Consider the following 15,248-nt stretch of genomic DNA (forward strand, 5'->3'; position numbering starts at 1 on the left):
CAATCAAGGTGGAAATGAAAATAACAACCAAGAAAAACACTTCCTTCATTTTTAATGATTTTTTTATTTAACATATATAGTATATGTAAACAACTGGCATAAAATTCATAAAAATACAATACTCCTATGCAATATCACTTTATTCCTGACACATATTTTCATTTTCTCATTAATATCACTGCCTATTTTAACATTATACTTTTTTTGCTAAGCATTTTTAGAGGCTTATCTTTTCAAAGAAATACAGTCCCACTTTGTTTTCGAAAATGTCATAGCGATAGCTATTTTGATCGCCTCTTTGCCCATCCTTACCTTCCTCACACTAAAGCAAAAATCTTTTTAAATGCTAAAAGTATGCAAAACGCTGAGCTTTAATACTGTTTTGTCACGCCTATGGAGCCTGCTACCACCCTGCATTGCCATCAAAGGTGCGGGTGCTCCACAGCACTGGTGCTGTGAGCTGTGGCCACGGCTGCATAGCAGGGACCTTCAGGCCTCTGCTCCAAACTGGCTCCCCTAATATATAGCCACATTTTTCTGGGAGTTACATTCATAAACACTGCTACAAAGGATCCTTGTGGAAAAAGCTAATTTACACTACTTTTAATGGTTCCCAGCAAATGAAGCAGTTATAATAGTATTTTTAATGCTTTTGTCCTATACAGTATTTCTACTTATTACATGTGAACTTATTTGGAAGGAAATGACTGGGGGTGAGAAAAATATAAAATAACTGTAAAATTTTTAAAAGTTGTAACTGCTGGATGTATACAATCAGCCACACTCAGGTGAGCAACAATCACAGATAAGCAGAGCGCACCTCCCTCTCCCGACCCATGTCGACTCCCATCCTCAGCCTCAAGTGTCCACTGCCCCTTTTCCTGGACTGTTGTGCATCATCGCTCAAATGTTGCTTTTAATTCACAAATCATGGGCTGCTTCCCTATTTTCTAAAACTAGCAAAAGCCTAAGAAATAAAAACAGTCAACCAGCAAATGAGAAACAGTGGCCACAAATCTGAAGAACACTGCCAGAGTCCCTCTCCTGGGCCACTCCCAGGGAAGGAGCATCCCTGGGAGCTGCGACTCTGGGCTCTCGGCAGGGCTGGGGGCGGTGCTTCTCGGAGGGCACACTCCTCAGGCTTTGCAGCTGACTCAGGTCGGCAAGCTGCTGCTTTCCAGAGACCAGGCCTGACCTTGGGCTCTGGTAAGAATGTAGAAAGGGAACAGTGGCTTCCAGGAGTGGGCACCAGAAACCATCCCTGAGGACTAAGGTCTCAAGGACAATCCACAATGAGGTTAATCTGCCTGTGGTTAAGAAAGAGAAGCTGGATAATTAAATGTGTAGTCGGCCATAGTCACAGTTTGCTTAGAATTTAAAAGCCTAAAACCTTTTCTCAGAGCTATGAGATGTCATTGTTCTGAAGAATCTCATTTCACACAAATTAACTTTTAAGAAACAAAAATTCATACAAGGAATTCAAAGAAGGTGTAGAAATTTTTCAAAATAAAAATAAATAGAAAGAAAAAAACTAAAGAGGAAGACAAAATATACTCATTCTGTCAGGCCTCTGAGCCCAAGCCAAGCCATCGCATCCCCTGTGACTTGCACATATACGCCCAGATGGCCTGAAGTAACTGAAGAATCACAAAAGAAGTGCAAATACATGGCCGGGCGCGGTGGCTCAAGCCTGTAATCCCAGCACTTTGGGAGGCCGAGACGGGCGGATCACGAGGTCAGGAGATCGAGACCATCCTGGCTAATACGGTGAAACCCTGTCTCTACTTAAAAATACAAAAAACTAGCCGGGCGACGAGGCGGGCGCCTGTAGTCCCAGCTACTCGGGAGGCTGAGGCAGGAGAATGGCGTAAACCCGGGAGGCGGAGCTTGCAGTGAGCTGAGATCCGGCCACTGCACTCCAGCCTGGGTGGCAGAGCAAGACTCCGTCTCAAAAAAAAAAAAAAAAAAAGAAGTGCAAATGCACTGCCTCACCTTAACCGAGGACATTCCACCACAAAAGAAGTGAAAATGGCCGGTCCTTGCCTTAAGCGATGATATTATCTTGTGAAATTCCTTTTCCTGGTTCAGCGTGGCTCAAAAAGCTCCCCCACTGAGCACCTTGCGACCCTCACTCCTGCCGGCCAGAGAACAACCCCCCTTCGACTGTAATTTTCCTTTACCTACCCAAATGCTATAAAACGGCCCCACCCTTATCTCCCTTTGCTGACTCTCTTTTCAGACTCAGCCCGCCTGCACCCAGGTGATTAAAAAGCTTTATTGCTCACACAACGCCTGTTTGGTGGTCTCTTCACACGGACGCGCATGACACATTCCTCATACTGAAACGATGGTTTTTAGAACCAAAATTGTAACATAAAGCTTAAGGCTTTGTCTTATTAAAGACAGGCAATCTTAAAAGTAAAATATAAAAACTCCATTTATTATTATTCTTTACCTTTTTGACAGCAAAATTAGTCATGTTTTGTTGTATCTTAATAGTAAAAGAAAAATTACCATGTACTACAGTCTACTGTTCCACTATAAATGATGTCTACTCTAATATACATTAGTTTCTAGATGCACTATATTTGGGGTTGTTCAAAATAGTTTTTCTTTTTTTTTTTTTTTTTTTTTTTTTGAGACGGAGTCTTGCTCTGTCGCCCGGGCTGGAGTGCAGTGGCCGGATCTCAGCTCACTGCAAGCTCCGCCTCCCGGGTTTACGCCATTCTCCTGCCTCAGCCTCCCGAGTAGCTGGGACTACAGGCGCCCGCCACCTTGCCCGGCTAGTTTTTTGTATTTTTTAGTAGAGACGGGGTTTCACCGTGTTAGCCAGGATGGTCTCGATCTCCTGACCTCGTGATCCGCCCGTCTCGGCCTCCCAAAGTGCTGGGATTACAGGCTTGAGCCACCGCGCCCGGCCTAGTTTTTCTTAAAACTGTAAGTAAACATGAAAAAATTTTAAAGTGGTTTCAAGATATTAAAATATAAACATTTGAATAATGCTAAAAAATGAGAAAAATACAATTACCATTAATTTTTTTAAAACCAAATACCTGATAAGCAACTAAATGAGTAAACAGTACTTATTTGACAGAAAATGTGGGGAGGAGGAGAAGAGAGAGAGCAAGAGAGAGAGAGAGAGACATGGTAATGCCACATGGCTGGAAGTTAAGGGAATTTCCTAACCACAAGGTCCAAGAGTTTGGATTAATAATGGTCAGGAAAAGCTTCATTAACAAGAGAACAGAGAACAAAAAGAGCACAAGGAAGGAAAACAGACAGACAGTTCTACACAGCAAACATTCCAAGTCTGCCCCATCTACTGTAACTCAAGCTGATGACAGGGGCTGACGTGACTGAAGAACTTACAATAATCACTGAAATGTCCAAAAGACAACAGCGAGAGGCAGAAAAAAAGAAGCATTAAAAGTTCTTACACTATAAAATCAGCCCCTACATAGTCAGAATTGTCCTGTATTTTCATGTCACCCTTATCTCAACCCATTGTGTTTTCTTTATACAGGTAGCTTTGCTCACCTTAGCACAAATATCAAAGTCAAGTACAAGCATATACTATTTGCACAGCAAATTTAAAGGGTGCATTGAAACGGTAACCAATTGATGAAGGTAAAAGTCATTTTTATAATTAAAATGACATTCAAATTGACCAAATAAAACATTTTCTATTTGAAAACAGTTACCTACAAACGTTTTTGGGATATGAACAACACATGACTTAGCAAAACATTAAACCATTACTGATGTAGTTCTCCATAGGCAGCAGTTCATGTAGCAGTCATTCTTTTACAACTTCTAGGACTTTGTAAACACTGTTCTGGAATACAGTGGTGAAGTGAGGTTTGGAATCCTTCACTAAGAGGTTACATAAGGGAGTTTTCCCAGCATTGGCAGGATCTTCTACATCCCAAATTTCAGGCATACTGCAACCAGGCCTAGAAAAATGAATGTACACATTAAAAATCAATGTGCATTATATAACTGCAGATAAAGCAGGGCACTTCTTATATTCCTGACCTCATTTCCTTTTCTCCACTTAAATTACTTTAGTTTTTAAACAATCCTGTCATATAGCTATTTTATTTTATTTTATTTATTTATTTTTTTTTTGAGGCGGAGTCTTGCTCTGTCGCCCAGGCTGGAGTGCAGTGGCCGGATCTCAGCTCACTGCAAGCTCCGCCTCCCGGGTTCACGCTATTCTCCTGCCTCAGCCTCCGGAGTAGCTGGGACTACAGGCGCCCGCCACCTCGCCCGGCTAGTTTTTTTGTATTTTTTAGTAGAGACGGGGTTTCACCGTGTTAGCCAGGATGGTCTCGATCTCCTGACCTCGTGATCCGCCCATCTTGGCCTCCCAAAGTGCTGGGATTACAGGCTTGAGCCACCGCGCCCGGCCGCTATTTTAAGTTTTTATAAGCTGCCATGACTCACTTTAGGACAAGGTGAATGCAGCAAAGGTGACTGTAAGGAAAGAAACAGACCTGCAGATACATATATCCAGGTGTTGGGGAAAGAGACACCTCAGTTAAACTCTGCCACAGCTACTTACCAAGAATGTGGTTCTGGGCAGGTAGCTGCCCTTGGTCTTAGTTTTCACATTTGTAAAATGAGGAAATAAACACTCATGACATAGGTTTGTTGTGAGGATTATGAGAGATCAGGTATCTAGCGCCATGCCCAGCACACAGAAAAAAGTTATATTGATTTAAAAAATTATAATGAACAAATATGCTTAGTTCACAGGGAAGCTGCATTAATTGTACAGATACTCCTCAACTTAGAATGGGGTACGTTCCAATACACCCATTATAAGTTGAAATGCATTTAATACACCTAATCCACCCAGCATCACAGCTTAGCCGAGCTCACCTGAAACATGCTAGGAACATTTGCATTAGCTGACAGCTGAACAAAATCATCTAATGCAAATGCTATTTTATGACGAAATGTTGAATATCTCATGTAATTTACTGAATGCTGTACTGAAACTGAAAAACAGATGGTTGTATGGGTATTTGAAGTATGCTTTCTACTGAATGCATACAGCCTTAACACTGTCACAAAGTCAAAAAATCAGTAGGTCAAACCATCTTAAACTCGACAGTGGATATTCTAGAATGAATCAATTTAAAGAAATTCTGGTAGTGTTGAGCATACATCTTAAACACATAATTAAATCTCAAAAGCAATATATCTTTATAAAGAACAGAATAAGTAAAATTGGCATCATATGACATTTGCCTAAATAAGTCCTTCAAAATAACAGTACCATTTATTTTAAATCAATAACAGTTTTATAGATATAACTGTTGGATACTGCTATCTACCTTTTGAGGAATTTTTTTTTTTTTTTTTTTTTTTTTTTGAGACGGAGTCTTGCTCTGTCACCCAGGCTGGAGTGCTGTGGCCGGATCTCAGCTCACTGCAAGCTCCGCTTCCCGGGTTCACACCATTCTCCTGCCTCAGCCTCCCGGGTAGCTGGGACTACAGGCGCCGCCACCTCGCCCGGCTAGTTTTTTGTAGTTTTTAGTAGAGACGGGGTTTCACCATGTTAGCCAGGATGGTCTCGATCTCCTGTCCTCGTGATCCGCCCGTCTCGGCCTCCCAAAGTGCTGGGATTACAGGCTTGAGCCACCGCGCCCAGCCGAGGAATTTTAAAAAACAGAAAAATATATTGGAAAATTAGAGAGAATTGACAACTGCTCAAGTTTTGTCATAATTGCTTCCCCCCCTTTTTTTTATTTTTAAGTAAGAGAAAAAAAATTCCCAACAAGTCCCTCTTAGGTTTAGTAGCAGTCCCTCCCTCACTCTCCACCATGAGGCAAACACTGTACCTGGGTGTACATCATTTTCCCTTTTTAAATAACATCTTTAATTTAGAAGTAATCAGTCATTATAGAAGTATTAAAATATAGACCTACATACATTTTAAGAAGTGAAAGTCACCATCATCTCCAATAGCACTTCTCAGAGGTGACTTCTATAAACAATCCAGCATATATCCTGCTGGACCTTTTTTTAAAAAAATTATTTCAATAGCTTTTGCGAAACAGGTGGTTTTTGGTGACATGGATAAGTTCTTCAGCAGCAGTTACTGAGATTTTGGTGCACCCATCACCAGAGCAGTGTCAAGTGTACCCAATGTGTAGTCTTTTATCCCTCACCCCACCCCTTGCTTCCCCCGAGTCCCCACAGTCCATGGCATTCTTATGCTTCGCATCCTGGTAGCTTAGTTCCCACTTATAAGTGAGAACATACAATATTTGGCGTCTACTGGATCTTTTGTTATCCAATGTCAGACACATATACAGACACGGATATCATTATATACATAGATACCATGATGGTCAGTATTGAGTGTCAACTTGATTTGGATTGAAGGAGGCAAAGTATTATTTCTGGGTGTGTCTGTGAGGGTGTTGCCAAGGGAGATTAACATTTGAGTCAGTGGACTGGGAGAGGGCAACCCGCCCTCAATCTGTGTGGGTACCATCTAATCAGCTGCCAGCAAGCTAGAATAAAAGCAGGCAAAAGAATGTGAAAGGACTAGACTGGCTGAGTCTTCTGGCCTCCATCTTTCTCCTGGCTGGATGCTTCCTGCCCTTGAATGTCGGACTCCAAGTTCTTCAGTTTCTGGACTCTTGGGTCTACACCAGTGGTTTGCCAGGGGACCTTGGGCCTTCAGCCACAGATTGAAGGCTGCACTGTCAGCTCTCCTACTTTTGAGGTTTTGGGACTCTGACTGGCTTCCTTGTTCCTCAGCTTGCAGATGGCCTATTGTGGGGCCTCACCTTGTGATTGTGTGTCAGTACTCCTTCATCAACTCCCTTTCATATATACATCTATCCTATTAGTTCTGTCCCTCTGGAAAACCCTGACAGATGCTCTTGAGTTGTTTTTACAAAAATGGAATTATTCTGGGACTCTACTGAACAATAAAATGTGGCACTATTTTTCCATCTCAGTGCATAAAGACCTACTCTATTGTTCTAAAAACTGCTAGTTCTCATATGTATTAACCAGTTCTTTACAGACAGATACTTTGTTTCCCATCTTGCCATTATAAAGCAATGCAGCTACAAGCAGTCTTGTACCAAGCTCCCTTCTACAAGCTAAACCTCTAGAGCAATGGTCCCCAACCTTTTTGGCACCAGGGACTGGTTTAGTGCAAGACAATTTTTCCATGAACTGGAGAGTGGGGGCGATGGTTTTGGGATGAAACTGTTTCACCTCAGATCATCAGGCATTAGATTCTCACAAGGAGCATGTGCCTTAGATCCCTGGCATGTGCAGTTCTCAATAGGGTTCGTGCTCCTATGAGAATCGAATGCTGCCACTGATCTGACAGGAGCCGGAGCTCAGGCTGTAATGCTCACTCCCCCTGCACTCACGTCCTGCTGTGGGGCTGGGTTCCTAACAGGCCACAGCCCAGCACTGGTCCATGGCCGGGGGCTTGGGGACCCGTGCTCCAGAGGCAGCATGATCACTCTGCCAAAGGACTGCACAATGTTTTCTTACCTTCCCTTCATCAAACTATCCCCTAGAAATGTTTTGCCAATGCGAGGTCCCATGAAGAGGGTTCAAGTGCACACTTTTTGCACCCCCTTGCTGACACTGGTTTCTGCTGACATGGAACACCTATGATCATATGGCTGGACATGGGTTTCCTACCTTTTTTCTCATACACGTCAAGGCTGAACTGTTACAACACTGAGGGCCCATGGTGGCAGAGAGTGAGACACACAGAAACTAGAGAACGACCCACAGTTTTCCTGAGTTCAACAGCTTTTAGGAAAAAGAGAGGGCAAACAGCTGTCTTGAGGAGCTCTGGGTGCCTTGTGCAACACTACTTAGTCCTCATCTGAGTTTCCCAAAGTTTCCCCAGGCCAGCCATCTGCAAATAGCATTGGTGAAAATGTGAATAATTTCCTTCTAAATACATGTATTTTATGTCAACTCTATTATTGGAGTAAAAGAAAACAGAACTGTAGTTAATTAAAAACTAATCTACAACTTGCATGCAAATATATTTCAGTGTTTAAATATAAACACAGTGTCAAATATTTAAGGAATAATCAAGCTATACAATTAAGCCACTTGTAAATGAGATCATTTAAACATAGTGCTCACCAACTGCCAGGCACAGATTAAGCACTAGATGAATATTGATCCCTCTTTCCCTTCCTCCCCTATCTGAGTTCCCCATCTGCTTCCCCCATTCCGACAGACTTTCATGTCCCAGCAGTCTACAGGGGTTTCAGGCTGATCACAACTGAAATGGAGAGTGAAGGCCAAGGAGATAAGGAAGGTCCCAAACCTGGCAGAAAGCTTTGTCAAGACACTTCCTACTCTAAATGTAAACACTAGGTAAATATTAGTCATTCTTCACTTTCCCCTCCTATCTGAACTCCCCATTTGCTTCCCTGTCGGGACAGAAAGCACAGCTTCTGTTTTGTGTCAAGGTTGAAGCAGAGTGGCCCTGTCCGAGGTTTCCTGCCAGTGCATCATCAGCCTGGCTTAGATCTTGTACTAGATGGAGAGTGTTGTTTTGATGAGTGGGAAAACAGATGAGAGAGTCACTTTCGTAACTTCCTCCCACTCAACTCCTGCTGTGACAGACACAATAAATGGCAAGTCAAGGTCCAGACGGGGAAATCCAGCACCCCCTCTTCTGCACCCCACCTCTCAGTCTGAGTGCTCATAAGTGACCTGAAGTCAGTTCAATGTCTGCTATTTTGTTTAGTGTGCAAAGTTTATTGCCATACTTCCTGAATTTGCCTTCGTATCCCTTCTTGTGTGGGTAAAACAGTGCTCTGCCTACTCTGCAAACAGCATGAACCCGAATATGACACTGTTAGAGCTATGCAAATCCAGGGAGCTCTCCCAACACTCTACATCACAAAGCCTCTGCAACTTTCACATATTCAGGCTCTACGCGGTGGTCTAGGGAAAAATGAACTCTCGCATCAAGGCTCATTGTTAGCTTGGAGAAAAAAGGTTATGAAAATTATTTTTATGTTCCAGCAACTTACAGTTGTTTCAAGAGAGTGAAACCCACAGAAATAAAGAAGATCCCAATTCTGGTAGAAAGCTATGCTAAGAACTGAGTTCTTCCTATTGCAAATGTCAGCCTACCATTCATTTCATATAATTTCCTGATAAGATCGTCATAAGATGCTTAGAACTTTTCTGTCCTAAATTTATATAACAATGTAAAAGGTGAGTATGTGAATTTCATATATATTCACAAACGATTAAACCATTTTCTGAATTATTACAAAATAACATTTTCTATAAATCCTGACTGAATTCAAACCACGTAGCACACATTCATAGGAAAATCATTCTATAATCAATTATTTTAGTTTCCTTGTGAGCAAAGCTGTAAATACTATGTCACAGAACTATTTTTCACTCACTACTCAGTATTTAACAATGTTGTCTTAATACCATATGTGTCATTGAAATATGTGGTGGGCAAGTATGATCAAGCCACAAATATAACAATCTCTTGAACACTTTTGTTTAGTTACAGAGTAGTAAGAATTTAAAAAATATTATTATTCCACAAAATAGTGTTTATTTCTGATAAAATTCTTCCTATACTGTGCCCTTCATGAAGTGAATGTTTTGGTACTTTAAAAGCAGGCTACTGTCACCTGCTGTCCCGTCACTTATGTGCCACATTTCTAGATAGCTTTAGACTCATATCTGCTTTGAAGATCTTACTGTCACTTGCAGCTATACTCAGCTTAGTAAACATCTCTGTGGAAATAGAAACTTTTAAAAACTATAAACCCAAGAGAATGTGGGTTGCAGTAAAGTTATTTTCCCATTCAAATAAGATGTGAAACACCAGGAAAGAAAAGTTTCATTCTGAGTTGATGCCGACAGAGTATCCCATCCATCCACAGGACATGGTGTAGCACAGAGACCCAGTACGGATAATGAGGCCCCTGGTGCTCAGCTGCCTGACTTCACCAAAAGAGACTCCCTATTACTTGGTTTCAGACCCTGGAAGTCTTTTGAAATAAAATACATCCAATTTTAAATAGAATTTTTTTTTTTAAACATCAAAAGCAAATATGAACAATTTGGGAGATTATCAACTAGTGCCAATAAAAATCTCTTTAAGGTAGTATACACATACAAATCATTATTTAAAAAAAAATTTATAAAGACTAAAAAAGAAAGTCTCCAAATCACTATCTAAAAGGTTTTTTTCAGGCCAGGCATGGTGGCTCACGCCTATAGTCCCAGCACTTTAGGAGGCCAAGGCAGGAGTAGCACTTGAGGCCAGGAGTTTGAGACCAGCCTGGCCAACACGGCAAAACCCCATCTCCACTAAAAATACAAAAATTAGGCAGAGGCTGCAGTGAGCCCAGATCATGCGAGTGCACTCCAGCCTGGGCGACAGAGTGAGAGCCTGTTTAAAAAAAAAGTTTTTTCCACGTATACTTTATGTTATATACACACCCCCGTCAACAGCAAAGTATTTGCCATGTGCTTGAATTAACCTTCGTGTCTTCTGATTATAAAATGTTAACTGTGTTGATACTCACTTGGATCTTCTTACACACCATGACTCTTCTAGAATGTAATAGTTCACTTTTAACTTTATCAGTTCTCGCTTCACTTCTTCAGCTGCTTTCCGACTATACATTGAGTATACTATTTTCGTTCTGGCTCTTTAAAGAAGAATAATTGGGCACAAAATTTTCAAGATTAAAACGATATAATCAACACATTTGGAAGAAAGCACTGAATTAGACTAGATGACGATGAAGAGGAATCCAGTCAGGAGGAAATTCCCCATGGAAGTTCTGGCTAATGACATCAGTGAGGTCAAAAGCAGAAAGAGGACAAGTCGTGGGAGATGAGGGTCACCTTTAACGCACCCCTACATTTCCAAACTTGGTCATCTTTGTGTTTGTTCACCTATTTATTTGTCTTAAATTCTTCACTACTCCATCATATGTAAGAGCGAGGTACCCTGTGTGTGAACAGGGATGAACTACAGCAAACACAACTACAGGACTACTCTGAAGCTGCAACAGTACCAACTTCGACATCAACAGTAATTCACATTAAATACTTCTTCATTTAATTTCTAGATTTAAGAAAAACTAAACTTACAGGCCGGGCGCGGTGGCTCAAGCCTGTAATCCTAGCACTTTGGGAGGCCGAGACGGGCGGATCACGAGGTCAGGAGATCGAGACCATCCTGACTAACACGGTGAAACCCCGTCTCTACTAAAAACTACAAAAAACTAGCCGGGCGAGGTGGCGGCGCCTGTAGTCCCAGCTACTCGGGAGGCTGAGGCAGGAGAATGGCATGAACCCGGGAGGCGGAGCTTGCAGTGAGCTGAGATCCGGCCACTGCACTCCAGCCTGGGTGACAGCGCGAGACTCCGTCTCAAAAAAAAAAAAAAAAAAAAAAAAAAGAAAAACTAAACTTACTTAACAAAATTTTGTCTGTAAATTAGCTTGATGAGATTGATTTTTCAATGAAAAAGCTTATTTGTAAATGTACATGCTATTGTCATGCAAAAGAAGATGCTAATACGATTCACCTAATCAGGAGGGTGGAGCAAGATGGCCGAATAGGAACAGCTCCAGTCTCCAGCTCCCAGCGCGAGTGACACAGGAGACAGGTGATTTCTGCATTTTCAACTGAGGTACTGGGTTCATCTCACTAAGGAGTGCTGGACAATTGGTGCTGGTCAGCTGCTGCAGCCTGACCAGCGAGAGCTGAAGCAGGGCGAGGCATCGCCTCACCTGGGAAGCGCAAGGGAGAAGGGAATCCCTTTTCCTAGCCAGGGGAACTGAGACACACAACACCTGGAAAATCGGGTAACTCCCACCCCAATACTGCGCTGTACCAAGGGTCTTAGCAAACGGGCACACCAGGAGATTATATCCCACACCTGGCCGGGAGGGTCCCACGCCCGCCCATGGAGCCTCCCTCATTGCTAGCACAGCAGTCTGCGATCTACCTGCAAGGCAGCAGCGAGGCTGGGGGAGGGCCGCCCGCCATTGCTGAGGCTTAAGTACGTAAACAAAGCCACTGGGAAGCTCGAACTGGGTGGAGCTCAGAGCAGCTCAAGGAGCCCTGCCTGTCTCTGTAGACTCCACCTCTGGGGACAGGGCACAGCTAAACAACAACAACAACAACAACAACAACAAAGCAGTAGAAACCTCTGCAGATGCAAACGACTCTGTCTGATAGCTTTGAAGAGAGCAGTGGATCTCCTAACATGGAGGTTGAGATCTGAGAAGGGACAGACTGCCTGCTCAAGTGGGTCCCTGACCCCTGAGTAGCCTAACTGGGAGACATCCCCCACTAGGGGCAGACCAACACCCCACACCTCACACGGTGGAGTACACCCCTGAGAAGAAGCTTCCAAAGCAAGAATCAGACAGGTACACTCGCTGTTCAGCAATATTCTATCTTCTGCAACCTCTGCTGCTGACACCCAGGCAAACAGGGTCGGGAGTGGACCTCAACCAATCTCCAACAGACCTACGGCTGAGGGTCCTGACAATTAGAAGGAAAACTAACAAACAGGAAGGACACCCACACCAAAACCCCATCAATACGTCACCATCATCAAAGACTAGAGGCAGATAAAACCATAGAGATGGGGAAAAAGCAGGGCAGAAAAGCTGGAAATTCAAAAAATAAGAGCGCATCTCCCCCTGCAAAGGAACGCAGCTCATCACCAGCAATGGATCAAAGTTGGACGGAGAATGACTTTGACGAAATGAGAGAAGAAGGCTTCAGTCCATCAAACTTCTCAGAGCTAAAGGAGGAATTACGTACCCAGCGCAAAGAAACTAAAAATCTTGACAAAAGAGTGGAAGAATTCATAACTAGAATAATTAATGCACAGAAGGCCATAAACGAACTGACAGAGATGAAAACCATGACACGAGAAATACGTGAGAAATGCACAAGCTTCAGTAACCGACTCGATCAACTGGAAGAAAGAGTATCAGCGATTGAGGATCAAATGCATGAAATGAAGCGAGAAAAGAAATCTAAAGAAAAAAGAAGAAAAAGAAATGAACAAAGCCTGCAAGAAGTATGGGATTATGTAAAAAGATCAAATCTATGTCTGACTGGAGTGCCTGAAAGTGAGGGGGAAAATGGAACCAAGTTGGAAAACACTCTTCAGGATATCATCCAGGAGAACTTCCCCAACCTAGTAGGGCAGGCCAACATTCAAATTCAGGAAACACAGAGAACGCCACAAAGATACTCCTCCAGAAGAGCAACTCCAAGACACATAATTGCCAGATTCATCAAAGTTGAAATGAAGGAAAAAATCTTAAGGGCAGCCAGAGAAAAAGGTCGGGTTACCCACAAAGGGAAGCCCATCAGACTAACAGCAGATCTCTCGGCAGAAACTCTACAAGCCAGAAGAGAGTGGGGGCCAATATTCAACGTTCTTAAAGAAAAGAATTTTAAACCCAGAATTTCATATCCAGCCAAACTAAGTTTCATCAGTGAAGGAGAAATAAAATCCTTTACAGACAAGCAAATGCTTAGAGATTTTGTCACCACCAGGCCTGCCTTACAAGAGACCCTGAAGGAAGCACTAAACATGGAAAGGAACAACCGGTACCAGCCATTGCAAAAACATGCCAAAATGTAAAGACCATCGAGGCTAGGAAGAAACTGCATGAACTAACAAGCAAAATAACCAGTTAATATCATAATGGCAGAATCAAGTTCACACATAACAACATTAACTTTAAATGTAAGTGGACTAAATGTTCCAATTAAAAGACACAGACTGGCAAACTGGATAAAGAGTCAGGACCCATCAGTTTGCTGTATTCAGGAGACCCATCTCCCATGCAGAGACATACATAGGCTCAAAATAAAGGGACGGAGGAAGATCTACCAAGCAAATGGAGAACAAAAAAAGGCAGGTGTTGCAATCCTAGTCTCTGATAAAACAGACTTTAAACCATCAAGGATCAACAGAGACAAAGAAGGCCATTACATAATGGTAAAGGGATCAATTCAGCAGGAAGAGCTAACTCTCCTAAATATATATGCACCCAATACAGGAGCACCCAGATTCATAAAGCAAGTCCTTCGAGACTTACAAAGAGACTTAGACTCCCATACGATATAATGGGAGACTTCAAAACCCCACTGTCAACATTAGACAGATCAACGAGACAGAAAGTTAACAAGGATATCCAGGACTTGAACTCAGCTCTGCAGCAAGCAGACCTAATAGACATCTACAGAACTTTCCACCCCAAATCAACAGAATATACATTCTTCTCAGCACCACATCACACTTATTCCAAAATTGACCACATAATTGGAAGTAAAGCACTCCTCAGCAAATGTACAAGAACAGAAATTTTAACGAACTGTCTCTCAGACCACAGTGCAAACAAACTAGAACTCAGGACTAAGAAACTCAATCAAAATTGCTCAACTACATGGAAACTGAATAACCTGCTCCTGAATGACTACTGGGTACATAACAAAATGAAGGCAGAAATAAAGACGTTCTTTGAAACCAATGAGAACAAAGATACAACATACCAGAATTTCTGGGACACATTTACAGCAGTGTGTAGAGGGAAATTTATAGCACTAAATGCCCACAAGAGAAAGCTGGAAAGATCTAAAATTGACACTCTAACATCACAATTAAAAGAACTAGAGAAGCAAGAGCAAACACATTCAAAAGCTAGCAGAAGGCAAGAAATAACTAAGATCAGAGCAGAACTGAAGGAGATAGAGACACAAAAAACCCTCCAAAAAATCAATGAATCCAGGAGTTGGTTTTTTGTAAAGATTAACAAAATTGATAGACCGCTAGCAAGACTAATAAAGAAGAAAAGAGAGAAGAATCAAATAGATGCAATAAAAAATGATAAAGGGGATATCACCACCGACCCCACAGAAATACAAACTAACATCAGAGAATACTATAAACACCTCTACACAAATCAACTAGAAAATCTAGAAGAAATGGATAATTTCCTGGACACTGACACTCTCCTAAGACTAAACCAGGAAGAAGCTGAATCCCTGAATAGACCAATAGCAGGCTCTGAAATTGAGGTAATAATTAATAGCCTACCAACCAAAAAAAGTCCAGGACCAGATGGATTCACAGCTGAATTCTACGAGAGGTACAAGGAGGAGTTGGTACCATTCCTTCTGAAACTATTCCAATCAATAGAAAAAGAGGGAATCC

The 15,248-nt window shown here is 42.2% G+C and overlaps 1 protein-coding gene across 1 annotated transcript in view; it reads right to left on the bottom strand.

Annotated features, from left to right (window-relative positions):
- Positions 1-3,691: 3,691 nt before the first annotated feature.
- LOC117084135 (probable C-mannosyltransferase DPY19L1) overlaps positions 3,692-15,248 on the bottom strand; it is a 49,650-nt gene continuing 38,093 nt past the window's right edge. The window contains 2 exon segments of the mRNA XM_033212542.1: positions 3,692-3,953; positions 10,578-10,703. Coding sequence (XP_033068433.1) covers positions 3,797-3,953; positions 10,578-10,703 — 283 coding nt within the window. The 3' untranslated portion in view covers positions 3,692-3,796.

Source organism: Trachypithecus francoisi, unplaced genomic scaffold (genome assembly GCF_009764315.1).
Source record: "Trachypithecus francoisi isolate TF-2019V2 unplaced genomic scaffold, Tfra_2.0 Contig00444, whole genome shotgun sequence".
In the NCBI taxonomy this organism is placed as follows: Eukaryota; Metazoa; Chordata; class Mammalia; order Primates; family Cercopithecidae; genus Trachypithecus; species Trachypithecus francoisi.